This window comes from Apteryx mantelli, chromosome 5 (genome assembly GCF_036417845.1).
Source record: "Apteryx mantelli isolate bAptMan1 chromosome 5, bAptMan1.hap1, whole genome shotgun sequence".
Taxonomy (NCBI): Eukaryota; Metazoa; Chordata; class Aves; order Apterygiformes; family Apterygidae; genus Apteryx; species Apteryx mantelli.
In genome coordinates, this window is record NC_089982.1 from 38,843,515 (window position 1) to 38,870,785 (window position 27,271).

The 27,271-nt window shown below is 38.8% G+C and overlaps 2 protein-coding genes across 4 annotated transcripts in view; one reads left to right on the forward strand and one right to left on the reverse strand.

The window, feature by feature from the left end:
- Nucleotides 1–240: 240 nt before the first annotated feature.
- FGG (fibrinogen gamma chain) lies at nt 241–6,235 on the reverse strand. Its single transcript, XM_013951604.1, has 10 exons — nt 6,016–6,235; nt 5,878–5,922; nt 5,249–5,432; nt 5,042–5,135; nt 3,408–3,538; nt 2,622–2,755; nt 2,328–2,512; nt 1,385–1,659; nt 851–1,020; nt 241–470 (listed from the first exon to the last, which is right to left on the reverse strand). Exons 1-10 carry the CDS (start codon nt 6,085–6,087, stop codon nt 456–458), a joined length of 1,305 nt encoding a protein of 434 aa, XP_013807058.1. The 5' UTR covers nt 6,088–6,235; the 3' UTR covers nt 241–455.
- Nucleotides 6,236–14,748: 8,513 nt separating this feature from the next.
- LOC106492086 (uncharacterized) overlaps nt 14,749–27,271 on the forward strand; it is a 68,161-nt gene continuing 55,638 nt past the window's right edge. For all 3 annotated transcript variants that reach the window (XM_067297837.1, XM_067297839.1, XM_067297838.1), the window contains exons 1-8: nt 14,749–14,805; nt 15,110–15,210; nt 15,756–15,825; nt 16,764–16,894; nt 19,405–19,493; nt 21,720–21,819; nt 23,186–23,229; nt 24,420–24,497. In XM_067297837.1, the coding sequence (XP_067153938.1) occupies nt 15,175–15,210; nt 15,756–15,825; nt 16,764–16,894; nt 19,405–19,493; nt 21,720–21,819; nt 23,186–23,229; nt 24,420–24,497 (548 nt within the window). In that variant the 5' untranslated portion in view covers nt 14,749–14,805; nt 15,110–15,174. The remainder of the gene's footprint in view (nt 14,806–15,109; nt 15,211–15,755; nt 15,826–16,763; nt 16,895–19,404; nt 19,494–21,719; nt 21,820–23,185; nt 23,230–24,419; nt 24,498–27,271) is intronic.

Genomic DNA, 27,271 nt, shown 5'->3' on the forward strand with positions numbered 1-27,271 from the left:
TTTCATCTGTGCCACAAATCAACAATTCCATCAGCAAGTAGAATGAAAACTTTTGGAAATGAGCAACATTTTATGGAGAAATAGCTCCAACACACACCTCTAAAAAAACAGCAGAAACTACTGGTGTGCAATTCAGGAATAAGTGAATCAAACAGATCTGATCAGAGTAACCTTCCAACCATGATAATGTTTACTTAGCTTTGCTTGGCCAACAGTAGAACACAAAAAGCAAGTTCAGAATTTTGTAACAATCAGAAACTTATTGAAAATTGATACAGAAAAAATAACAATGTACAGAGGTAAGTAATGGCCTGCACAAGAAAAAGGCTTGGACATTTTACAGTCAAAGGTGTTTTACGGTCAAAACAGAACTGAAGAAGGTTAGGTAAGTTCTGTGTCCCACAGGTATAAGATTTGTTTTCCCTGTTCAGGTAAGTCTTTGTTAAATTGTCTATTTATGCATCTCCAACCTACAACAGAAAAAAAAAAAGAGAGCATTATAATTTTCTTCTGAAAGAAGGATGGAATATACAGGGCTATGATGACATGCTGATAGTGTTCATACATATTTATATTAGTTGGAAATTAAAAATGTAGCATTTAAAATATATGAAGGCAAAGAATTATTTCTGATCATAAGACTATCCTTTTATTTGTCAGTTAAAAGAAACAGTAATGAGGTAGGTATACTAAAACAAAACTACAAGTATTTCTGTGACAAAATGGTAAACAAAGCTGACTTCTCTTAGATATAGTGGGCTTAACACTTCAACTGTATATGTTCTATAATTTGAAACAATAACTCTGTTAGGTTGTCATTTTACATATCTCCTCAGCCCTGTGGTCGAACCTGTTTGGTGTTGCCTAAGTTGTGCTGCTGTCCATCTACTGACAGTCTGTTGAATGGGATGATTTTCATTGCAGTTTTCTTCATGGAGTACCACTGACTACGCCACGTTACCCAGATAATCCCATTGTCATATCCAGCTGGACCAGCATCTTCAGATGTGTACACACCATCTAAAAATAGTAGTTGCAGCAAAATATTTAATTGGTTTCTGAAATGATTAATGTGTCTGTGCATCTTTCTGGTGCTTGACACCTCTTGGGCACACCAACAGGTCCTGCTCCCTGCCCCTATCCCACCAGTTTGCTCCTGTCAGGACTGATTTTCTCACTTTAGACTGGAAGACAGCCAGAAGTTCCTACTACTGGTGTTACTATTAACAGCTATTGCTAAGAATGAGCGATGCCAGCTTTGGGGAAACCAGATGGCTACACATACATAATGGAAGTGACACATTTTTCTTTGTCATTGGAATGTGGTGTAGAACTGCTGGGTTACTTTTTCTACATAAAAATAGGTATTTAGAAGATGTTTTACCTATATAGTATTTGCCATTGAGGTGGCCAGCGTGACATTTATTCATCCACCATCCAGATCCATCTTCCGCAGCACAGTTGCCTTCAAACCTATCGTTGTCGTTATCATAGGTACTGAACTGCATGCCATTATGGGAGGTAGACGCTTTGTCACTTGCAGCTCCAAAATCAAAGCCATCAAAGGCATCCCCAGCTTCACCACCAATAAAGTAGGCATAGGTCATTCGGTATTTGTCTTCTTCACTTCTGACTTTGAATACAGCATAGTCAGCAGTGCTGTTAACAAAGAATAATGGTGAATGTGAGCACATTGCACTCCCACATTCATGACTGAAAAATACATAGGCAATGCATTTCAGGAAAGGCATTTCTGCCATCCTAGCATGTAATTTTGAAAAGAGGTTGTTCTTTGTAAGATTGCATACCTCACTTCAATGAAATATGTCTAACCAATTTTTGTGCTCCAGCATTAGACATGTTTTCTGACTACAACTCAGTGATGTACCAGAGATCTATGTTATATATGCATATATATAGCCCAGGCTCATACTGTTTAGGCTTACTTAGCTCATGAGGAAATTCACAGTTGGAGAAAGGAATAGATATCTCAAGAAATAGCAAAGATAGTACGCCCTGCTAACTTCCTGGAAAACGGAAACAACCTAACCATTATATATAAGATGTGAAGAAACTCTGAAGGGAAGAAACAGATTCATTCTGCTAAATAAACTAGGGCTGCCAGTGCACGGCCTTCAGACACACACACGTCTGGCAGCAAGTCACATGCAGCGACTACAGTCACAGCTGTGGATTCAGGAACTGATGAAGTTTCCTATGCATGTATTAGCAGACCTAAGGGCACCATCATTTTTTCAGAAATCTATATGAATTGACACAACAGTGTGTTTTAAGCTGTCACTTTCATAAGCTTCATTAGCAGATACCCTTTTTTGCCACTCCAGTCCTCCAGTTCTATTCGTAAGGCATATGGCAGAGTAGACTGTGTAGTTATTAAATGAATCTTTTCATTGCCCAGCCAGAACTCTGTGCTGTCATCTGGAGACAGATGTCCAAATCCTTCCTTGTACTGATCCCAATTTTTCCTGAAGTCCTGGCTCCCATCCAGTCTCTGGGGGGGAAAAAAAAAGTCTCAACAAAAATGTTATGTATCATATGTAAGTAAATTAACACAGTGCTGAAGCAATAAGCTTGCTCCTGTTACTAAACAACTGACCTACCCTCTGTAATACTGTCCACCCATTGCCGTATGAGTCAATCTCACAGTAGACTAGGAACATCTGCTTGGCTTTTTGAGGCTTGATGAAGTAAAGACCGCTTTTTCTGGCACCTTTATTTGCAATATCTTGACAATCTGCAGTAAAGATATTCAAAGGATTGTTATTAATTTAGCTACTGTTCTGTCTTCATATTTATTTGATCTTATAACTTTCCTAGTGCAAGAATTAGAATTCATCTAAATATCATCGTTGCAAAGTTAGCTATTCAGTCTACACCCTTTAACCATAAAAATCCTACTGAAGTTCACAGGACTTGTGTAAGATGAGCAGGACTTTAGTTTCACATACAGTTTAAGCAACTTAAATGTAAAATGCAATCATTGCATTAATTTCTACAGCAACAAAAACGGCACGTTTGGTGCTAATGGAATAATTACATTTTCTTCAGGTGACTGCAGAAATGTGACAATGATAGTTCTGTTTTTCCTATGTCCACAGAAACTCTCCTCCCCTCCCTGGTGTACAGCATACATTTTGGGCTGGTCATATTTCGGCTAACTAGGCCAAAGGATCAAGTACGACTTCTGTTCCAACTGAATGTCGTTTTTGCAGAGCATCTACCTATCGCTCATGCTGATCCAAGTGCAAGTGGCATAGCTTGCAATCTCATACATCTTTGCAGAAGTCTGTGGCCCGCAGGATTACAAATAACTCAGCACGATGATGCCTACTGGCAGTACTTGTAACTGAATTATCCCTCCACCATACAAGAAGTATTTTGTGCACCTCTTCCAGTTGTCTCCTCTATTTCAGCAGTATCTTTGCATGGCTCCTGACAGTGTGTTTCAAGCTGAGCAATCTTCTGTCTTAGTAGTGAGATCTTGTTGCTGTTCGTTATATGTAAATCTGTCAACTGTCTGGAAAGACATAAAAATGGCTTGTTGCTTCAGCTGTTTCTTACTGACAATAATAAACATTTTCCAACACACACATGCCTTACTTATCTGGCATGCTCTTCCAAAACGGCTGCCTTTCTTAGCACTGGTATTTAAAGTTGAGGTACCCCTAAAGAAAGGAAAGCAGCCTCTGCATTTACCACCAGGCAGAAAAGTGCCATTGCATTCCTCTACAAGCAGCAGAGCAGGCGTTACAGCCCTCAGCTCCCCTCAGCTAGTGCTCTGCAAGAAAATGAATTTTCCACTGTCAGCTATTGTTTGGTGCAAAAGATTCAGCCTATGCCCTGCCATTCCCTGGCCCCTTTCTTCTCATGGTTTTCACGGGCTGCGAGTGAGTACCAAGCACGATTGAGTAGCAAGCTCACCCAAGTGCAAGCACCACTATTCCAGTTTGCCTCTCAGCAGGCTGTTCAAGTATCAGTAGGCTCTATCCTCCTTATGATCTCCCAAGCAGTGAGATTAGAGCTTGCCACCCACTTGCCCTGTGTAAATACATATGCCAATAAGTATATGGAATTTAACTTTCACATAGGCATAATTTTTTAATACAAAATTCTATTCCAAAGGCTGTAATTTTTTCTGTTGTTAGATTACCACGAGAAAAAAGGTTCCTCATTTCCTTTATCTTTGCTGTGACTTGTTCCTGCCCTGTATTCAATACTTCGTTCCCAACTGGCTGAAACAGGAAAGCATGCGCTTGATCTTACGCCAAATTTGACTTGACTTTGTCTCCCTAATCAGCAAAGCTCAAACCAGTAATTAATACATGAATATAACTCTATTGAAAGTTTTTCTTTGTTCTCCTGAAGTAGATGATAAATTATGCTTTTTAATTATGGATACATTTGTGAAACATAGATTATGCAAATAAACTGATGCAAAAGTCAGAGGGCCTAAGTCATCATTGATATGTTATAGAGAAGGGGAGATATTGCTACAGTCAGGTCAAAAAATGTATCATTAACATTTAGACAAGTTAATGATCTTTTCAATCTTAACTTACAAAGTCGATTTACAAAAGAATGTCACTGTTACTTATGATTTATATCAGTGGAACGAAGAGCCAATTTGCATGGATATATGCAGCAAAATTAGCCAGGGTCAGTGATTGTACAGATATTCAATACACTCTGCATTACAGCACAAACTCACGTTAATAAAATCTCCAAATTTCATGACAAAACTGGTATGAATATTTGGCATAGCAAATGAAACATAAATAAAAAGTTTGCCAGCCTTCATAAGATTCTCATCTTGCATTTCTTGCACAATTAAAGGGTTATGTAGATGAGCAAAGAATGCAATATCAGATCCACATTGTGGCTTGCAAGGCAGCTATTAATAATGTGGGCATAATGGCCACATGAGCACAGAAAATCTTTCTGAGAAAGCCTTAACTACAGTTGATAAAAGAAGAGAAAGGAAATGATCTGGACTGTGATACAAAAGGTGGAAGATACCTACTGTATAGTACTTTCATGAGACGAAATAGTGTTTTCATATCTGAGAATTTCTTCGATTATTTTCCTGGACTTTTGAGTAAATCCATCAACTGAATCTGTAAAACAGGTAAAGATGTAAAATTAATGTAACTAATTAAGCAAATGAAAAAACCAAGCAAACTGCATAAATGAAATTTTTTCAATGGCGTAGTTATTTTTATATTCTCACTTGGAAGTGTCTGCTTCTCAGGAGGACTGATGGTTTGGATGTGTTGAATCAATTGCTCTGTTGATACTGTGGAGTTAATGATTTGCTGCAAACCTCTCTCAATTTCCTGCAGTTCATTATCCATAGTGAGATGGTATTTATTAAAGAAATCTGCAATGCCACAGGTAGTTGGGCAATAGCTACCCTAAAGAGGAAAGAATAATAATTGATAATGTTTCAGGAGAAAAAAAAAACCAGCAGAACATTTGGGCAGGAAAACTTGCAGTCACCGTTTATACAAATGATTGTGGACAAAAAAGGGTAGGCATTTGCCACTTTGTCTGCAGTATTTGAATTTATAGGGACAATTTAGTTTCACATGTATACATACACACACATAACAGAAAATAGTGCATGCGATTACTTTTAGCGTCTTCTTGATACATGCTCTTATCAATGGTGCAACTTCCTGTGCATTTTTAACAAATGCGTACTGCTATTAATAATGGGTCTAAAGCACAGAGCATTTAGCAAGCATAAAAAATAGCAATGAGGCTCAAATAAAGCTACAAATGCATACAAAAGCATAATCAGTGCGGCAAAGTGTTAGTTAGCCTCTTAACACAGAAGAAAAATATTCAGATACTTACAAATCGCTCATCTAATATGCAGCAGTTTTCTCTGGTAGCAATGTACTGAAGAGAAGAAAGGAGATCATTTTCAGTGATTTTTCTCTGACAGCATTTTCGGCACGGACGTGTTTCCTAACACTCTCTATCTCCACTTACCGCCATGCTAGTCGAAAAGAGCAGGGAGAAGAGAGGCCCCAGAGGCGCCCAGCTGCCCAACTTGAGCACCATCGCGTCCACCCCACCGCACGCTGCCAGCTGCTCTGGGCAAGTGCAGGCAGCAGCCAAAAATGTTCAACCCCACGCCTCGGGCAGCGCCTTTATGGTCCTCGGCACATCAGAGCAGCAGTTTAACGGAGCAGGCTGGAGCTGGGGGTGGGCACTGGGAGGTAGCGGGAAGAGGCGGGGTGGGGGGTTGAGGTAAATTCCTGGAATTTGCACACATCTCCTCCTCCTCCCATTTTCAGAACCTGCTTCCCACTCACCCACCTTATCTCTGTTCCAGCCAGGTGGTCTTAAGACAGGCAGAAAGGTGAAACAGGGCACGGAGACTCCACTTCCACTAACATGGGAGTAAGAAAACTCGCACATGTTTTTGGAATGGGGCCTGATGAAAGTTTTATTTAATGAGCATAAGGGCACACTAACCCTCTGAATTATGTGTAAGAACTACCAATAGCCTAGCAAATGCAATCTATCCAAACTATCAGTATACTATCAATACTAACCTATCAATAGCCTAATAAATGCAAAGAATAATTTGCTGCTATGTAGTACTTTTCCTCAGCAGATCTCAACATGCTTTGCAAAGGGGACCATCATTCTCCCTATTTTGCAAATGACAAAACTGAGGCAGAGAAATAGCAAATTGAGTCAGAGAAAGATATGAACTCACACTGGGCAGTGCCATATCTGGAAAAAGAAGCCCATGGTGCTTCTCACAGGCAATGAAAATGTGGCTCTTTTCCATCCCTCAGTCCAAGGGGTCTGTTTGAACAACTTTGATCAAAGCTTCCTTGCGGGGAACTAATGTTGTCAGTATCAGGATCAGGAAGGTTTCCTTTCCAATTGCCACAAGTCTGGAACTAGTGTTTGCAGAAACATATTGCTTCTAGATAAAATTGTTGCCTCCCTGGAGGCAGAGGCTGACTGAGTTTACATTTGTACTCTGCCTCATTCAATACACCTAGAGGACTGGTGACAGGTTCCCTGTTCTGCTACAGACTTTATCCCAGGCAAATTATTTTCTGTATGTGCTTCTGGGCACTCTCTGTAAAATACCAGTGTTAATATCTTTCTAATCATGTTCTGCACCTAAATCTTCTCTTTAGGCTAGAGCTTCTTCAGAGAAAGCCTGCATTTGTGCCTATGCAATATCACGAGTGATGGGGCAGTGTTGACTGAGGCTTTTGACTTCAGTGCATGGTTGACCAAATGATGAGAAGAAAGGTGGGACTGGGTCTCAGGAATGCTGAGTGTCGTTACTAGATCTGTTACCAGCTGGCTTTGTGATTATGGGCAAATGACTTCACCTCTGTACAGGCGTATTGATCTTCAGCTTTCTTTGCAAGCTTTTTAAAAGACACAGAAAAGAAAGCACAGTATAAAAGTTAGATGTTATATTATTATGAAATTAGATACGATTATGTTGTGAAACATGCAGAGTCCCTGGCCAGTATATCATCTTTTCATCTGCCAACTGGAAAGTTCCCATCATGTTTGAGGATCCAACCACACACTACCAGAATCATATATGAGCATTTATGATACTAAAAATCAAACTTATGGGACATTTAAGTGGAAGCTGAAGCACTGTGAATGGGAGAACCAACTCTGCAGTGACTGTACTGATGACCAGTGAGTCAGCTGCCTGCCTGCCATAAATCCTTTCCAAGGGGTGACCCTAGAAGTCTATGCTTCCAAATCTTGCATTGGTTGGTTCTGCTTCCTACATAATGAAGATGAAATAAATAAAAATGGATAAAAAGTCAACCTGATCTTGTAGTGTTTTCTATCATTGCTTCATTGGAGCTGTTAACATGGACTCAGGAAAGGACCATCAGGTCCCACTGAGCTTAGAGAGAATCTCCCTGCCGCTGCTGCTCACACATTGCTTGAGCTTGCTTTACTGCTTCGAAGGCTGCAGGTCATCTGCTGGAGCGAGGCTGCTGCTGGGGCCAGAGGGTCCTGGAGACACAATTTCAGCGGCTGTGCACCACCAGGCTTCCATGAGATAAGATTTTATAGTGTAAGTAGGTCACTGGCATGAACTTCCCAAAATAACTGGACAAACTTCAACCACAAACATGCACTCAAGAGCACAGATGGGCACACAATGTTCACGACACGATAGGTGAACCACATAACACAACTCCGGTATCTTTTATCCCTTAACAGTGTCCAGAACATACCCTTTCCTTTTTTCACTAATAGCAGTACATATAGGTTTGAGACTCTTTCAGAACTGTACTTGGCAGCAGAGCATAGAAAATTTGGTCTTGCATTCCTAGGCAGGAATTTCAGGATTCAGAAAAGATGGTAAAAGTCAGTACTGCCAGTGATAGCTATTAGTTAATCTTGAGATAAAATGTCTATCTTACAATTAAAACATGATGATGGTTGTAATGAAATAATTTCAATGTATAATGCAACAATTTTTACTCAAGTCATTAATATCTTAGGTAACAAAAGACATTGTTAGAGTTTCATTGTTCTAGATAATTGGCTAGTTGGTTTTGGAAAACAAGAGGATCATTATGCCTACAAATGGGTTAGAAGTTGGAATTTTCAGCAAGTTGCTTATATTAGGCAACTTTCTAGGATCAGTTTATAGATCTACATTCACAAAGGAATCATTTTGAAACATTTCTTTAATGATTAGCAAATACCTGTATACTATATAAGTGCTGTCTAGTTGTATTTCTGTTGCAACCTCTTGTACTTCTTAGCAGGAGATACAGATATTTAAACCTCACAAAATGTTTGCTGATTACATGGTCATGATTTAGCCTTGAGTGATTAATCCTTCCATATCTTTGCTTCCTTCTCTTTCCTTCTACGGTTTCACTGGGCATGATTTAGAAATAATTTATTCCTACTTTCTCATTAGGTTGAAAACAATATGTATTCTTCGTGGAACGGCTATGTAGTCATTTTTCTGCCTTACATACATTTTCTCTTGGTTGGTCCTGGCTGCAAAATAGCTGACCCAAAACAAATGTTCTAGAGATCCAGTTGTACTCTGCTATGTGCCCAACATAATTTGACTGTGTTGATTTTATGACCAATTTTATCTTTCTGGTAGGTTTATTTGCTGATTTGCTAACAAATTAGGAATGATTAATGTAGCACAGACAGAAGGAAGAATTCTCAAATGCAGTTTACCTTTTTTCTTGCAATTTATTTTTTGAGTAGATAGTAAAGGTGAATCATTATTTGTTTAGAAGAGCCTTGTTAATGTAGCTCAATAGGTGAGTAGCATTTTATTCGTCAGATACACCCTCATCTTCTCTGTCTCCATACCTCCATATAAATGCAGCGGTAATTCAATTAGTCAATTATTATTCTTGTCAAAGAGCCACTGGGAAACTATCCAATACCTTCCTATTATTCATAGTAAATCTTTCCTCAGAAATACAAAACAGGAAAAGAAATGTGTTTATATTTGTAAATTAGTTCCTGAATACCAGGGCATTCTTACAACTGTCTTGGAAAAACAACCGTTTCCAAATTTTATGACTCATACTCATGTGCCCTTATGAATCAAACTTGAACAATCAATACATACAATTTCAGAAATGCTAGACTGATACTTTAACATTTCCAGAAGGGCTTTGTTATTGGTTTAACTGAAAGAGTTCAGTGGACTTCAGTCGGATTTGCACAGTTTTTCAGGTGCTCCTAAAGTGAATTTTCTTACTAAAATAAATACCAAAAATAAATATTGAAAAGAAAGTAAATACCGAAAAAAATGTCTATTTTACTTTGCAACCCATCACCAATATACATTACTGCTGCTTGCACTACTACTAAGCTATACAGATTGGTGTGCACAGTCTCTTTTGCCAGGCCAGTCAATGAGTGAGTTGATAATCAGAATGAGAAATAGAGATGATTAAAAACCTGTGTAGTATTGAAATTATGCTGCTAGTGTGCTAGAAAACCAACCGCTTTACAAACAGAAATAGAAAAGTGAAAATGAAAAAAAACCCAAAAACACAGTTTTGTATGTCATCTTTCTCTTTCTCTTTCAGTATTTAAATTTTGGTCAAAAAGTACAGGGCAACATTTTTGCCAATTCAATAGTCCCCTCTCTCCAGCCAACACGCTTCCTCACACTTCTGGGAGTGAAAGGCCCAGGGAACTCCTGAGTCAGCAACAATCGGCTCTCACTTGCTTTGCACGCGAGAGGCTTTCTACTGCTTTCCGCTTCCCATTCACTCCCACTAGAATGTATTCTTAAATAAGAATGGAATATTATGTATTTTTAAATCTGCACAGGGAAACCACACTGATGCATGACTGCTAAATGCCTTTTGATTTCTGACTAATGTTCTCGTGGTTATTTTTTCCAGCACTTTTTCTACATAATATAGCCATGAAAAGACTCTGAAGAAACACCTTTGAATTCTACAAAGAATAACAGAGTTTTTATATGGCTTCATTACTTGAATACACTGTTCTTATTTTGATTATAAATGTAATTACATACAAATTTTCAGAAGTATTTAACAATTAAAAAGGCCAAAAATCCAGGTGCCCTATCATTTAACTGTTTTTGAAAATACCTCAGGTCCATGAGTCAGCTGTTTAATGGTTTGGATAATGGTTTGATGGGTTTATTTTTTAAAATCATATAGTCTTCCTTTTAACACTTGCTTTCACATGCAATAACATTTTAGATGTTATTTAAACTTCATTCAAATGTTGAGGAATTAAGAGAGAACATATCTCTAAAAACAACAGAAATGTAATATAAAGGAACAAAACCAATACAATCCATGAGTACAGAAGATTGTTTTCTTGCTTTGTCACAGTCAAGGTTTCTCACGTGAACATATGATGCTATACCTGAAAACACTAGAAAGCTAAGAAACGTGCTAAAAAACCCAAACAATAGGTTGGGAACAGTTAAACATCGGTATTGAGTTTTGGGTGGTTTGTACCTTATTTGGGGGCATTAGATGCAACACTGCAAATTCCCTCTCTTTACTGATTTACAGAGATCATTTTCAGCTGTTGATTCCTTTAGAAAAGGTTGGGTTTTAGACTATCTGCAAAAAAGAGATTGCAATGTATACTTTACCTTGAGGACAAGAGCAGTGAACTCCATTTGTTAAACAAAGATTTGCCCTAATTTATGGTAATAAGATAAGTAATAAATTCAAATATTTGCTGAATATTTTGTAATCAGTTGAGAGGCCAAAGCCTCAATAAACTAAGCAGAACCTTCTCAATAAACTAAAATACTTGTTGGTAACTGTTTATACTGTTGTTTTGGATAGGAACTTATTTTCAGTGACATTAACGGGAACATAGCAAAAATGTAATCTATTTGACAATAAAAACCTGGCCTGTGAAATACTTTGCTTGTACTTTTTAGCAACCTGAGGAAGTCTGACTGTCAGCAAAGTCCTAGAAAAATATGTGGAAACTGTATTTGATTTGGAACAACAAACTCTCGTATTTTTTTCAAATGTCCGCCCTGACTTCCAGGATTAGCTGTGAACAAGATTAATTCAGGATCATGGTAGTAGGAGAATGAAATGTTCATTTCCTTTACACATCATCTGTGCTCCATACTAGTGCACAAATCTGCTTATAGGGAGGGAAATACCAGCCAAAATTTGAAACATTAATGGCACTAACATAATAAAAGTAAACCTATATATTCAGGGTCACTGTAGGACACTGTGAATCTTAGACAGACCTGCATTGGAACTGTGAACAAGAAAGAAAGAATATTCTTTAATCTTTATGTTTTACTCTGTAACCTTTATGTTTCTGCAGCAGTACCACCTAGCATAACAATTCAGGCCAAAAGATTTTTTTTTCCTTTCATAATTTATGAGCAAAGGAATTCAAAACCTGGTTTAGGCTTAAAAATTGTATGTTAGGCAACAGAGCTGATGGGCAGTGATCCTTACCAGGTGACAGAGTCATAGAGTCTATTATTGTTTGCTAATATCCCCTAACTAGGCCACTAAGCGTTAAGCTTTTACCAGCAGCTCCATGTATTAATTTCCTGTACCCTTGTTCCTAACTGCAGTTTCTTCAGGGCTTCGCTGACAACCACCCAGTGCCACCCAGTGTCCTCAGTGAGCAATGAACTTTTTCTAAAATCTGTATTAAGTCACCTAAGAAACCAAAATCTCAAGATTAAAACTTGAAACATCACGGAGCAGGGAACAGTGGAGTCAGCTGGGACACTTCAGCTGGGAAAAGGGATGGTTCAGAGGGGCCACCATGAAGTCTGCCAAATCAAGAGCAACCTGGGTAGCGCAGGCTGGCTCTTTATTTTTATTTCATGTCTGTCTTTTATTTTTATACAAGAAATAGAGAATAGCAAAGGAAGCTAGTAGGAGCCAGCTTCAAAACGAAAGCAGCAGGTTTTTCATGTGACAGATATCAGACTTGGGAACTCCTTACCAAAGGATATTCTGGGTGCAAAATGTTTACATGGGCACAAGGGGAGACTGGGCATGTACTTGGAAAGGAGGGAACTACTGTATTGAGGGTTACTAAACAGATAAACAGCTGAAACTAGAGGGTGGGCAAATACTCAGTAGAAACATCAGTTGTCAGTTGTCTCAATAACCCACAATCACCTCCACAGCTATGTTCATCTGTATTAAATATAAGAAGAGGAGGTTTTCTAGGACTATATATACCACCATATATATTGCTGGGTATAGCTGTGGCCCCAGTGTAGGGATATGCAGCTGTATAGCTGCCTCCTCATGATAAAATCAAGACACCTCACATGACATTAATCTGGGATGAGGCACCAGTCATAATTCATAAACGCCCCTGCATAAACCTGCACCTGCACTGCCTTTATAATTATTTTAATTATTGAAGATCCAAAGAAAATCATCTGTCTAATCAGATAGAGAGAATCCAAGGAGTGTATAAATTATTCTCACTGATAAAATGGATGATTTTGCCAGAGCCTTAACAACCTATTAAATGGCCTACTTACTTAAGGACAAGCCTAAACTGAGTAAGAAAAGCACTTGCTTAGGAAACCAACAAAATGCCATCTTTGACCCCTTCAGCTCTTCAGTGTACCGTTACAAGTAATGGAAACAATCTTAAACCCTTTCCTCATATTTAATTAATTGGTTGACAGACAAATTAAGTCATAGGTGTGTATTAGCATCTTATGTATCTTATTAGCATTTTATATAGTATCTTATATATGTTGTATATTAATTTTCTCACACGCACATATATAAACAACCCCATGCAAAGGTTGGTGAAATTGTGTTCATGCTCCACAAGGACTTTGAGATGCTTTATGACAAAGCAAGACCCAACCCATCATAGAGCCATGGGCAGCTGCTGTCAAAATCCATGCTACAAACATATTTGAAAGGAGTTAAAAGAAGAAGGTCCCTTCTGCATCCCAAGACTGCTACACCAATGCATATGCATTTGTCTCTGTGTGTATATGTGAATTTTTATATGTTAATATAAATAAACTGTATTTGTTTATCTGGGAAGAAATGCATACGTTTGTCTTTGTGTATGCTACATACAGCACACTTGATGCTGACTGGAATAGAGGACAGTTCCCACTGACATTTTTTGTGGCTGGGAATTATGTCGCATAGGAGGCAAGGATATGGAAGCCGGGACAACACAGCCATCTACTGGCCACAGCAGGGTAGTTTAGTTTATTTGAGTAGGCTTGTCTTTCAATGTCCAGAAATTCAGCTTTGTAGTGTGAAATCTCAGCGCAACTGATTTCAGTGGAACTTTTATTTATATTCCTGGGTTATAAAGTATGGCATCACTGCTAACTGCAATTAGAATTTCGTCTAACTGGACTCCGTATTTATCAACAATTTTCAAAAAGTATTTATTTAAATGTTTTCAATGTGGCTACTTTTTACACCAATAAAACCGCCTCTCATCATCATATACTTAGAATTATGTCAATGTCTCATTGAATGTTGCATTTTCCAGCTTTCCTACAAAGACCCAGAACAACCCCAGATCTTCCTAATGTTTCATTTGCAAGAGGTAACGCGCAAAACCAGCCAGGATCGAATTGCAGGCGTTAAGGCAGGCCTAGCCGTTTTCACCTGGGATTAGCACGCCAGACTTGCGGACTGAGTTACCGCCCTTGTCACGTTAGACACGTTACGTGGGTTTTGTCCGCGCAGGGAGCCGTTCTCAGGCACCTCTACGTGATTTAAGGCGCTGCGTGAAAGCCCGCGCACCGCGGCCTCTGGAAATCCCTCTGCATTGGACCATGCGCTAGTTTGGCGAGGCTTATTAACAGACTCCAGGTTCGCTGCCTAGAAACTCCGCCTGGCACCTGAGAAACCTTTCCTGTCAAAACCGAGATATATAAGTAAATATAGGCATAAATAAAACCAGGCACGCAGGATAAAGCCAGGCACCCCGCCTGGGAGTGTGCCCCGACGGGCTGGGGCAGCCCACAGGGCCGGGGCCGGGGCCGGGCCGGGGGCGGAGCCGGAGCCGGGGGCGGAGCCGGAGCCGGAGCCGGAGCCGGGCCCGGGCGGTGCCGCCGCCGCCATCCCGCCGCCGCCACCGCCGCCACCATGAGCTGCGCCGCGCTGCTGGGGCCGCGGCTGCTGCGGGCCGCCGCCGGGCCGTCCCGCTGGAGCCGGCGGCGCAGCGGCGGCTGCGAGGCGCCGGCGGGCGGCGCGGTGCGCATCGGCTGCGCCTCGGGCTTCTGGGGGGACACGGCGGCCGCAGGTAGGCGGCGGCGGCGGCGGCCCGGGGGGAGCCGGCGGGCGGCGGGGCTCGGCCTGGCGCCGCGGGGCCGCCGCGCTGCGTAAGCGGCCGGGGCGAAGCCGCCTCCGCACGCCCGGGCGGCCCCGCGGCGGGAGCGGGTCGCCGGCAAGGCCGTGGCCAAGGCCCGGCGGGGCCGCGGCGTCTGCTCTGCCCTGCGCGGCGGGCGGGCGGGTGGCGGCGGCGCGGCGCGAGGCGGCGCGAGGGCCCGGGCGCGGCCCCGTGGCCGCCGCGGGGGGCTAACGGCCGCCGCGTCTTGGCCCGCTAGTGCCGCAGCTGCTGTACGGAGGGAAGCTGGACTTCCTCGTCTTCGACTATCTCTCCGAGATCACCATGTCGCTGCTGACGGCTGCCAGGGCCAGGTCTCCCGTAAGTAGCTGCGGGGTGCCCCGGGGGCAGGCATCCCAAAATCCAGCCTTCCCACTAAATCATACATTTATTTATTAATATATGTATATGAATCATGTCCTCTGCTGCCGAAGCAGAGCTCTTGCAGCCGAACACCTGCGTACGCAGCTGTGCCCCTCGGGCTGTCTGATGGAGTTGAGCAGCCAGGCTTGCGATGGCACGGGCGCCCTGTTGTAACACCGACGTTCGCCCCGCTTTGAGCGAGGCTGGGTCAGGTCCTTCCCAAGCTCCCTTCCAAACTAAACCACCTTGTGAGTCTGGTCTAGCACCTGCCAGACTCCTGGGAAAGCTGCCCATTTGCTTTTGTATTTTTCTACTTGCGTGCTATTATTTATTCTTGAGGAATACCCAGTTTTCATATAGTAAAAATGATCACGTCTTTTTCTGTAGCATAATGTAAGTGTTTTGAAAACTAGTTGTCCTTCAGTGTTTTCTCCTGTCAGCTAAGAAAAGGGGGTTGAGTTGATTTATCCCTAACAAAGAGTTACAGCTTTTTGTTGTTTCAGGCTTTGGGTTACACTCCTGATTTTGTCTCCACTGCAATGGCTCCCTATATAAAAGATATTCACAGGAAAGGTATGCAGTGCTTTGTGTGAGTTTGTATGTTAGCGAAGTTAAGTTGTTTAGATATATCTTATATAGTGTATCTTACTATAAGCAGTTGTTTTGCACCCCACCTTTTGCTTTTCTGTGGGAATAATATTTTAAACACCAGCAAAAATCCCATCCCTGATTTTAGCAAGTGTGAAGTGCAAATCTGGTGGTAGCACTTAAACTGGGTCGATTTAAAATGTTTGCCTTTAAAATGTTTGCCTGTAATTATGAATATATATATCTCCATGTAGTTATTATTGTAGCTTTAATTCAGGGATGGAAGATAACTTTGTGTGCAAGTCTCCACATTGAAAATGTCCTAAGTCCTTGTTTTGACAAACTAAAAATTTGTCAACCTTCCCAAATAGTTCTAGCTTTTTATATATGAGCATAATTTATTTTCTGGTCATTTATTTCTCTTGCCGTTTATATTAGTATATCTTCATAACTCGCTCAGTTTGAGAGAAAAAAGTGAATGATTTCTCCTAAGCTCCCAATACAGTTTAGAATTTATATATAAATGCATATTTCTGTTAAAATGAAGTAGTTCGAAGAGCACAGTTGTTTTGAATGACAGGCATCAAATGTTGTACTTGCAGGAACTGTTGTGACACTGTTTCCTCATTGTGGCTGTGTCTCTTTGGTTACTTTCCGTATGTGAAAGATGATGTATAAATGCAAGAAGATGATCTACAACAAATTTTTTTTCTCTGTATAACACTTCTACATTGACTCAATCCATTCCTTTTATTTCACAGTATAAAGGGGGTTGATACTTTAATGTAATTTTAATACTTTATTTGATTAGGTGTCTGACACCTTGCAGAGATGATGTCTTGCTTGTGTTTCAGCATACTTTAAGTTTTTGGAATACAAATGATTGTTAGTGCTGCTGAACTCGGTTTGTATTTTTTGTTTAGGTGTTCGTGTCATCAGTAATGCCGGTGGAATTAACCCACTTGCTTGTGCGGCTGCCCTTCAGGAGGTGGCAAAGAAAGCAGATGTTGACTTGAAAATAGCTGTTGTTGCTGGAGACGACCTAATGAGTGAGGTATTTTACTTTGTCTTAAGTCTTAGTAGGATTGCGAAAGTTCATTTCTATAGCAAAAAATGGCATTTAATATCCTATGAGAACTTATTTTGTGCATCTTTATGCAGTATCTTTCTACTGCTAAACGCATCTAAAATTGTTACTTCATTTGGGTTTTTTTATGCATGAAAATAATCTTTGACACATTTTGTTTGGTGTGTGAAGGGATGAATTTCATAAGACTCTGCTGCTGTGTACCTTTTTGAAGTAAATTGTGAATCCCTGATCTAAGGTCTTTTTTCTCTTCAGGAGAATATAGGATGTGCTGTTACTTACTGCTTCTGTTTAAAATAATAATAATGCATACTTATTCTCTTAAATTAAGATGTGGTATAGTTACCACATATTCAAATGTTCATGCCTTCTGGCTGTTTTTAGTAGCTTGCACTCATTACCTGTTGTTACTTTGCTTACAGGTAGCTGTTTCTTAAGTAATCAGTTTATGGCCAGTAAGGTAGCCTTAAGTGGAAGAATTGAAGTTTGAATCTTTTCACGGAATTTGAAATCTAAAGATGAAATACATGGCTTTTTTTGTCTTACTTTGAAGGACTTTTTTTCCTGTACAGAATCTCATTCTACAAAAAATGTTGGCTATACCTGAAAAGATACCATGAAAACATTTTATGCATTGGTAATGTTTAAAAGGTGATAAGTTTGAACTACGTTTCAATCTCTGGCTGCAACTTGAAAAGTTATTAATCTCCATAGGCTGTATCTAATTATTCCTTGCATGTTATTGAGTATGGAAGAAGCTTGAATAAACTTCTTTCTTCGCAAATTATGTGCAATAGGGCAGAAACGTCTGCCCTATTGAAATTGGTGTAACATCGATGGTCCCGTATTTCGTTACTGGTGTGATGGTGAAATGGTTGTTATTTGAGCTTGGCATGGCTGTTTCTTATCTGAACTGGATTGTTTTCTATGTTGTTGTCATCAATACATAACTGATATGAGCAAAATACTGCTTTAGAGATGATTTCATACTATTGACACCAGAAATCATAAATGACAGTAGGAAGTGTTATTTGTGGTTTCAAAGATTTCAATCCTTACCCAAAGTATACTAAATTCAATAGAAGTAGAAGGTGTTTTTTTTTTTTTTTGTTTAATGCTATGTTACTGGCTGACTGTCATAGTGATAATGGTGATGGGAAATACTTGAAGGAAAAGGTTGAATGTAAATACACTAAAAAAATTAACTTGTTGAGCTCATTTGATAACATTCATGAAAAAGATCAGCTGTTGGAAAAGTTGTCAAGGTGCTGATAAATATTCCAGGTCATTATGTCAAAAAATATCCAGGAAATGTTCTGCTGTTCCTAAAATGTTGACTGTCTTCCAACCTGAATTGATACTCTGTTAGGAGTTGCCCAATCTGGTAGTCTGATAGAGGCAAGGCTGCTGCAGCTCCATGTCCTGAAGTCTAGCCAGTAGCGAGGCTGAGCATGTATTCCTGGTAGGTGCACGTGCACGCATACACACTCTATATGTGTATGTGTGTATACACACTTGTGTGTGTATGCACATGTTAAAATGCATACACACCCATCTACACATAAACACACATATAATATATATATACACACACATATGTACAAACACACAAGCCAGTCATGCAGTTCAGCACATACAGAAGAAACAGCACTCACGCAAACACAAGCAGCATGAGTAACCTGATGCTGTTTCCCATCTCCAAATGATCAAGATAAAAGCCCACTGGTGGAAAATATATACAGTAGGGATCCCTCCAGTAGCTGGGCTCGGACACTCAGTCTATCCAGTAGCTGACCCCTAGATCCCTCAGTCTTCCCAGTTACTGCCACGTGGGCATGTGAGCCCCCAAGGCCTGCAGCCCCGCTCCAGCTGCTGGTACTTGGACCTTCATGTGCTCTCTCGTGCGTGCACACACACTCTACAGATCCCTCCAGAAACTAGCCTTATGCATTGAGTCAATCCAGTTGCTTGCCTCTGGATTCCCTAGTCTCCGCAGTTGCCTCATGCACAGACAAACACACTTACACGCAAATGGGTCTCTCTGGTAACATGCTGTACTGAGGAAAATAGCAAAGTATTGCCTGGAGCTGCAGCATTAGCCTTGTTTTCTGGCCATGCAACCATTGCTGTTACAGTAGACATATTTTTGTTGGTATGGTTTGATTTATTCAGTTCTGCAGGAATTAAAGACAGTTTCAAACCCTAAGGAATATATCAGCTCGTTGTAGTTGATCATCTGTGAATGGACTAGCATTCTTTAAAGACTGATTTCTTTTTCTGTGTTCAGGAACGCTATGATTAAAAGTGTGTGTAAAGCTTTCCATAGTTCAACTGACTTGTATTTTGTTTCGAATTTTAACAATTATATTTTTCTTAAGAGTTGCTACAAAGTGGATCTTTTGTCTGATGTTAACAAAAGGTTTATAGTAAATACATACAAAATATTCAGAATTGAGTTTTGTTTTCTCTTTTAATAGAAAGAGAACCTGAAAGGAGCTGGTATCACTGATTTAGAGAGTGGCAAACAATTTCCAGAGAGCATTCACAGCATGAATGTGTATCTTGGGTGAGTTATATAAACAAGCTGTTTTTATTGGGGAGGAGGGGAGGGAGAAATAACATGTTGACTACATGACATTGTTTTGATTTGCAAGTAGAACAACCTAATACTTAAGGTTCTCCGTTGCATAATTAAAGCAACCAGAAAAAAAAAATCTGTTTTCTTTGTCGCTTCTGAATAAATTTTAATTTAGAACTTTGCCAGTTGTGACTCTTTAGGATTACATCTCCTGAGAATCTTCAGGTTTTAGCTTGAGTTGAAATCACTTTAGTTTAATTATAACAATCCCCCAAATCCATTTGCATATGCAGAGTATCCTGTCACTGCATGGAGCAGGGTTCAGGTTTGTCATCCCTAGAGAAATGCAACTCGGGAGTGGAGGTACCATGACGCATGATGGATGCTGTAGAAGATTTCAGTATTTGTGTTTCGGATTTTGTGCTTTTGAAACTTTGGAGGCTGCCTTTTTGGAACAGATCACTGTTCTGAAGGATCTTAGGTACTTTCTTTATGATACGGAGCACCTTCTGAAAATCTCTTCAGTGCAAGTGTTCTAGCTGCCCATTTGTGAATGGTTACGTTTTCATTGTCATCATCAACTTCCTCAGAGGAATCAAGGTAATCAAGTCTATCAAAAGTGAAGGACTGAGAAATGGGGCAATAGTCAGGCATTCCCAAAAGCTAGCATGTCTTCCAGTTGACAGTCCTGGTGATCCTGCTTTTGCTTTTTCATCCTCTATGCCCTATATGTCATCCCTTCTGTATTTCTTTTCTGTGTGTTTCTTAAGTCCCTACACACAGCACCCCTTTATTACATTAATCTTTATGGGAAAAATTGCCATGCTCTCTCTTGTATCACTATCATTGCAATTTCTAGGAATGCGTTACTGGCACATGGCAGGGTATGGCTGTACCTAACACAAAATATATTTTTCTCTGTAAAACAAGCATCTTCTAATAGCTTACTCTTTCAATTTGTCTTTAGTGTTTTGTGTTACAGTTGTTGCTAGATTTTCTGTTTGTTAACCTTTGATTTGCAACATTTGTGGATCATAAGTAACTGTAAATGAGGTCTAAGAAATAATGATTAGTATTTATAACCATGAGAATGTTTTTCTTTGACATCATTAGCAGTGGAGGCTTATTTGTAAAGCAAAGGGAAATTCACATATGCCTGTAAAACAACTTGAAATCATAGCATACTGGGTAAAATCTGTAAGTTCTGTAGATTGACCTTGGTTTTTTAATTCCATAGGTCGGGTGATGTTTACAGTGGTGGGTTGGGGTTTTTTTTGTTTGTTTGTTTGTTTTGATTCAGAATGTAAACTTCATCTCAAAAACTTGCACTGAGATATAGATTCTGAAGTGTTTCTTCTATCCCTCATGATTTGGACTATTAAATTCTACAGATTGAACTCATGTACATCTTCAATAATAAGATCCAAACTGCTTTACTTACTGACATACTGCTTTTTTAAAGGTAGTTATGCAGTTGCCGTGTCACTATCCTACATATTTGTATGCAGAAATCCTATCTGTGCTGCTTACCAGTGACTATTACTTCACACTATGCTCAAAGGTGTAAATTATTCCAGTATACTGTATATTTGCTTACTTATCTGGCTAGTATCCTTTAGTCTATGTAGTATTAGCTAAATATGTATTTATTTACATTATATGTTATTTACATCATTAAGATAACTTCTGTGTATTCTAACCTTTCTCTTAACAAAAGCAGGGCTAAATCCATTTGTAGAAACTCTAGAAAAATTTTGGTTTTGTTCTTAAAAGCACCCAGATAATGTGGTTTATGTTTTCAAGCTGCCTATTTCATGAATAATGGAAGGATTCAGTACAGAGCATGGGTTTAGAAGCCAGGAGTCGTGCATTCTGGGCAAAGGTTTCTTACTAACCTTCTGTATAAACTTGAGCAGTTCACCTGGATGAATATTTTCAAGCACTGCTAATTCTGACTGGGCTAACTTTTACTAAACGAATCTGGAATATCTGTTGCCTAAGCTTCTTCAAAAATAATCAATGCACAATGCTGCTCTTTAGATTGGTTGATGTTGTTTTAAAAACGTTCACTGTGTATACAAAATGACTAATTGATTGTTAATTTAAGTGATCAGGACATTTAAGTGATTTTTGTCCTATCTGTGTCAGGCAACTGATTTTTAAGCAATGTTTTAAAAAGCGAGAGTGCACATTGTTTTATTTTGTCATCTTTAGAGCAAGACCAATAAGCAGGGCCCTTGACCTTGGAGCTGATATTGTTGTGACTGGTAGATGTGTTGACAGCGGGATTGTATTAGGACCCCTCATTCATTCAGTAAGTTCAAGTTAATTGTCATATGATGCTGAACATATGGGAATGAATATTCAGTAATCATTATCAGGTATTTCTGCTCCTTAAGAAAATGTAGATACAAATTAAAAATAGTGAACTCTTTTTTTTTTTATTTTATTTTATTTTTTTTTTTTTTTGCTTACATGCATGAAACTTTGCCAACTTTCACTGCTTCTAAATTTGTAGCAGGGATTTTTAAACATGTCTATATCGTGAAACTGGAAATCATCTCAGTGAAGTTCAGGGAATTTTGCCTTGTCTTACCAGGGTTTCACTTGTAACTTCTTCCACTTTCAAATTCAGTGCATAAGGTTAAAAAACATATTTCTTTCTTTACCACAAGGTGGCACTTGTAGATCTCATTTTGTTTCAGGGGAATAAAAGGCTCATGAGGTGGTCTAAACACTGGCCTTTTTCAATGGGTAAGCAGTTTTATTTTAAGAAGTTGAGTTTTGGTGTGACATTTTTCAAATTCTTTCAGTTTCAAGACATAAGGCAGGATATGTGGTTTTCTGCAGTGTTTTCAGTAACGTACACTTTTGTGAATGACCACACACTGTGGAACATTCAAGATTTTTTTTGATACACATTTAAAAATATACTGGGGTATGTGTTAATGTCTAGTTACAGGTGTCCTTTCTAAAACTTCATAGTCGTTTGACTTCATGCATATAAAACATTGTCTAATCTCTAGTTAAACTTTCCCTTTTATAATTGCCATTATAACTTCTTATTCTATTCCTATCTATTTATATGCTCAAAATAGTTGTCAGCATATATTATTTACTCTAGAGAGGCCTTATATGTTATTTATGTTTTGTGGAGGTTTCTGTTAAATTCTAAGTAAGAAACAAGGAATATATTGTTTGCATTACATTGAACTTGATAAAAACAACCTGTAGTCAAACAGAAAACACACTGCTAGTTTTCAAGAAAGATTGGTAGTTGTCCAGGAACTGATAAATTTCAAAAGTTGGAAAAACAGTACTTTGTTTATGTGACACAACATATTTGCTAGATATTTAAACCTATAGTATATGCAAGTGCTGAAGATTTGAAAATTGTACTTCTAAAGTTTTTTGAAGAGGATGAGACTTTGAAAATTTATTTTAGGTTGGGTGTATTAATAAGAGGAAAACTGAAACACATCAGAACTCTTTTACTCTCTTACTGTGTAGCAACTCAAATCCACCTGCAGTTCCTACCAACTAGTTAGATTATTCTTTAGATTTCTGCAGTTACTTAAGTATGTACAATGTGTTGTTACTCAGAGCAGTGAACATACTATATGCTGTTTCCTCTATTGTAATAAACTGTTGTATATAATATATTTGTATTTTTCTTCTAGTTTGGCTGGAATAGGGACGAATTTGACTTACTAGCTGCGGGAAGGTAAATGATATCAGAAGAAATGGGTAAAATTGTATTTGATATCAAATTATGTCAGAATAACAGAACTTTCCCTAATGCTCATATTATTGAATTCATTTGTTTGAATGTTACAGTTCGACTCACTTAATCTCTTGTTGGAACTGAAATCATAAAAACTTCATGTTGGAACCACTTAAAATAACAAAATGAGGGAAAGAGTGAATGATTTTATTAAACAGTGTAACTTTTTCTTGTCTATTTTGTGTCAAAAGAGGTGAAGTCTTAAAGTACAGACCAGTGGTTCCCAGCTTTTCCTATTTGGGCATCACTGTTGCTAGTTGAGATGGCAGCAGCTCTTGTCCTCAAACATGCACAGAAGGAAAGATTCAGTCATTGGTCAGCATCCATTTATGGTTTTACAGAAGCTGCGTGTGAGTATCCCCATTTGCAAAACTAGCTGTAAAACCCAGGGTTAGGAATTGGATGCAGAAAGTACAGGTGAAAATCTGTTTTGTCTAATTTAATTTTCTGCATCATCTTCACTGTGTTGAAGTCCGTAGAAATGAATGACTACTTAGGTGATCTAAGTGCACTAGCAGTAGTATTTTGGACCTCCTATTGCTTGAGAATAAATGCAGAAAGAAATTCTGGCTCTCCTGAGTTGGAGCTGTAGTAAGTAACCATTTGGTTTAGAGAGAGCAGGATTTCTCCCATAATTCTTCTAAGTAGTCAGTACTTACAGAATATCACAATCAAAGATTTTAAAATCATAATACATTCAGTTCAAGGATGTCCTTTGCCTTTAAATGAGACCTTAAAACTCTTGATTAAAAGTGAGTTTTGCTTATTTAGTTACTAACAATGCAGACCAACCAGAATACTGAATTTTGATCAAGTTTTTTAGAAATGAGCAATCAAACTTGCTTTTGGTGTCACATGATATCTTTTCAGATTGTTTTCACTTTTTTAGAAAGTTCATTTGTTTCTTCATGTAAAAGTCTAGTTCTTTTAAGCCTTCTTATGTTAGACTTTTAAAATCCCTAGTTACATTTAATCCAAGGTTTATAAACGTACTACTGGATGCTTATGGAAAATTTTTAGCATGTTCTGTTATTTAGCTTTCTTTTCATTGTACTATAATACTTTTAGGCTGAACTTGTGAAACTGTTTTACAAAAAACTTAGTTAATTGAACATTTGCCATTTTCCCAGCCTTGCAGGTCATCTCATTGAATGTGGTGCTCAATGTACAGGTGGAATATTCACTGATTGGCATGCAGTACCAGACTGGTAGGTAACCATGACATCAGCATGCATGTTTATAGTGGACCAAAGATAAGGTTTCCTGCTATTTCTTTGTTGTGAAATTGGTTTTCACTTTTTTTGGAGGGAGAGGAGCAGTATTTGCATTTCATGTTTTTCTGCCTTAGAGTTACCCTGCTGCAATATTCATTCTCTCTCTTCCAGGTTTCCTTTCTGGTTAACTGGGGACTTTGGTAACTTAAGCAGCAGATGCTTTGAAGCAATAATCGGCCCTTTGATATATATATTTTTTCTTTTATATTGTCTTTTTTGGTGTTTCCTTTTCTATCATCTGCTTTTTGGAAAGATTTGTTATCGTTCTTGATATCACCGTATGTGATGGAAAAGACGATATGAATATTTTATGTGCTGTTTGGTCAGTCTTCAATTAGATCAGAGGCATCTGCTGTTTAGTTACCAATCTCACATAATTTACTCTGGCAGGAATGACTGTATGCCACAGTCCTCTCCTGCCGTATGACCTGATCTCCTTAAATGTATTGAACTGTCTGTCTATCCATATACATTACTGTCCTTTCAAAGTTACATTTAGCTCGTGTATTCAGACTTACTGAATTAGACCTTCACATAGGTAGGTCTCTTTCTGCCAGCTGAAAAGGGCCACAGGGAAGGTCTAATGTGGCCTGCTTTTGACCAACTTGATTTTGAGTAGTTTAAAAGCAGTCAAGGAACATGTTTTATACAGGATGAATGATTCTGGTTGTGGTTTATTCACATTTTTCATGGGATAAGAGGGAGGAATTGTGACCCCTGCCTTGTCAAGAGAAAGGCAGTGCTTCCATTACATGACTAAATAAAGTGCTGAAGGACAGTAGGAAGGATGTAGGAGAGAAGACTGATTTTTTTTTTTTTTTTTTTCTTTTTTCTTTTTCCCTCATCTGGCTGTATTCCTGCTCCCAAGCTGACTCTAGGAAGGAGGCCACTGGGAGCAGCCTATAGGCCAGGTGCAGTGAACTAGGACACCCATGCCCTGTAATCTGAAGATGCACTCTCCTGGGTTAGTTCCTTAAGGCTGCCAGGCTTCCACCCGTTTCCCCCCCCCCCCCCCCTTTATAGTGACTGTTTCTAATTCAGAGCTTGATCCTGAAATGAGTGTTTGCTTTTGAGTCACTGAACTCCATTGATTTACAGGTGAAGGCACATATTGCGTCAAAGGAAAGAGGGTTGGACGCTTCACGTATTAGAAGGCCATTACCCCAAACAAATTGCACTCACTCTTTTCTTCGTTATCATGGTCAATGGGAATGACAAATGTCAAATGACAAGGTTTATAGTAATGAGACATTTTGTTCAGTTCAGAAGCTTGTAGGTGCTAATCTTACCCCTGTGTCTGTATCTCTTGATAATTTTGTTATGCTGTATTATGAAACGCCTTAAAATCTCCTGTAATCCTGACTCCAACAGACCTTTGATTTATAAAAGAATGAGGAACTCTTCCCCCTTTTTTTATATTAAAGTACTGGGTTGTTCTTTATTTTTAAAGATTTTTTTTCTGTAAGAAATGGCAGTCTAGGTTTTAAAAAAATAAAAATAAAAAAATTAGGAAGGAAGTTTGACTATATTAAGCTATGAGCTACTGGAATGAGAATAGGAGTAATATTACATGCACAAATGTACATTCATTACACATGCATATCTAATACTCAGGCATATATATGTAAATCAGAGAGCCATGTCTGAAATTATAGTAGTCTTGTAGCATAGAGCTGACTGGTAGTAACTTAAACTGCTACTAACTAATATAGAAGATTAGCACTAAATACTGCTCTATTACCTTATCCCCATCTTCCATCTGCATGCACACATTTGAACCATGCCTGATTTTATAGCAATAATTTATTTACCTTCAAATTAAGTCTGCTGAAGCATTATTGTAGTGCCTTAGAACTGGTAAATGTTTTTGTTTGTAACTCCAGGAAGTCTCAGGCATTTAATTGATCAAATTCTTGAAACTCAAGCATGATATTCTGCCCATATGATATATTACTAATGCTATTCAAAACAAAACAAAATAACTTGTGAGCTTTAAAATTTTGTATTTGGAGAGGCAGAATAGAAGACTTGACTAAAGCAGACTTGCAGTCCAGTGCATTTCTTGGGATACAGTGAAAAACTGATTTGTTAGAGCTTCACTCCCCCCCCCCCCAAGAAATAGTTGTTTACTATAAATAGGGCCTAGTAAGCTAAGGGAAAGTATTATGAAGTTTTTAGGTTGCAGATAAATCCATTTTCCATTTGCTAGCTTTATTAACAGTAGTCTGACTCTTAAGCAAAAAAAAAAAAAAAAAAAAAATCTGTATTTGAATGTTTGGGATTGGTCGTTAATGCATGCAGATTCATGTAATCTTACAATGATTATTTGTATTGTCTCAGTAATGATCGAAACATGCAGTATCTGCTGTCACCAATATTGCTTATATTGCCAATAGATCAGTGGAGTTCTCAAAGAAGATAATTGACTACAGTCTGTTAATGATTTTTGCTTAGTTTAGGAAGAGCTACATTTTTGTCAGTCTCTTGAAAGTAAGCCTGTGTAATTTAAGTCTCAAGAAATCATAGCATTTATGGTATGCAAAATTACATCCAAACCAGCCCAGTAGAGTCAGTTAATACTGGAGGAAGAAGCCAAGTCAAATCCCTGTCTTGTCAATAAAGTGCCTCTTATATGTGAATTTTTCACAGCCAAAGGTGCTTATCATTTTTGGGCCTTTTCCACTAGAGTTTAAGGACACCTTTAACAC

Excerpts from the sequence above, each read along its gene's own strand:
- FGG (XM_013951604.1), bottom strand. The coding sequence starts at position 6,087 with ATGGTGCTCAAGTTGGGCAGCTGGGCGCCTCTGGGGCCTCTCTTCTCC. Across the intron at positions 5,433-5,877 it reads GCATATTAGATGAGCGATTT|GGTAGCTATTGCCCAACTAC; the intron begins GTAAGTATCTGA and ends TTTCCTCTTTAG. Across the intron at positions 5,136-5,248 it reads TGAGAAGCAGACACTTCCAA|ATTCAGTTGATGGATTTACT; the intron begins GTGAGAATATAA and ends CCTGTTTTACAG.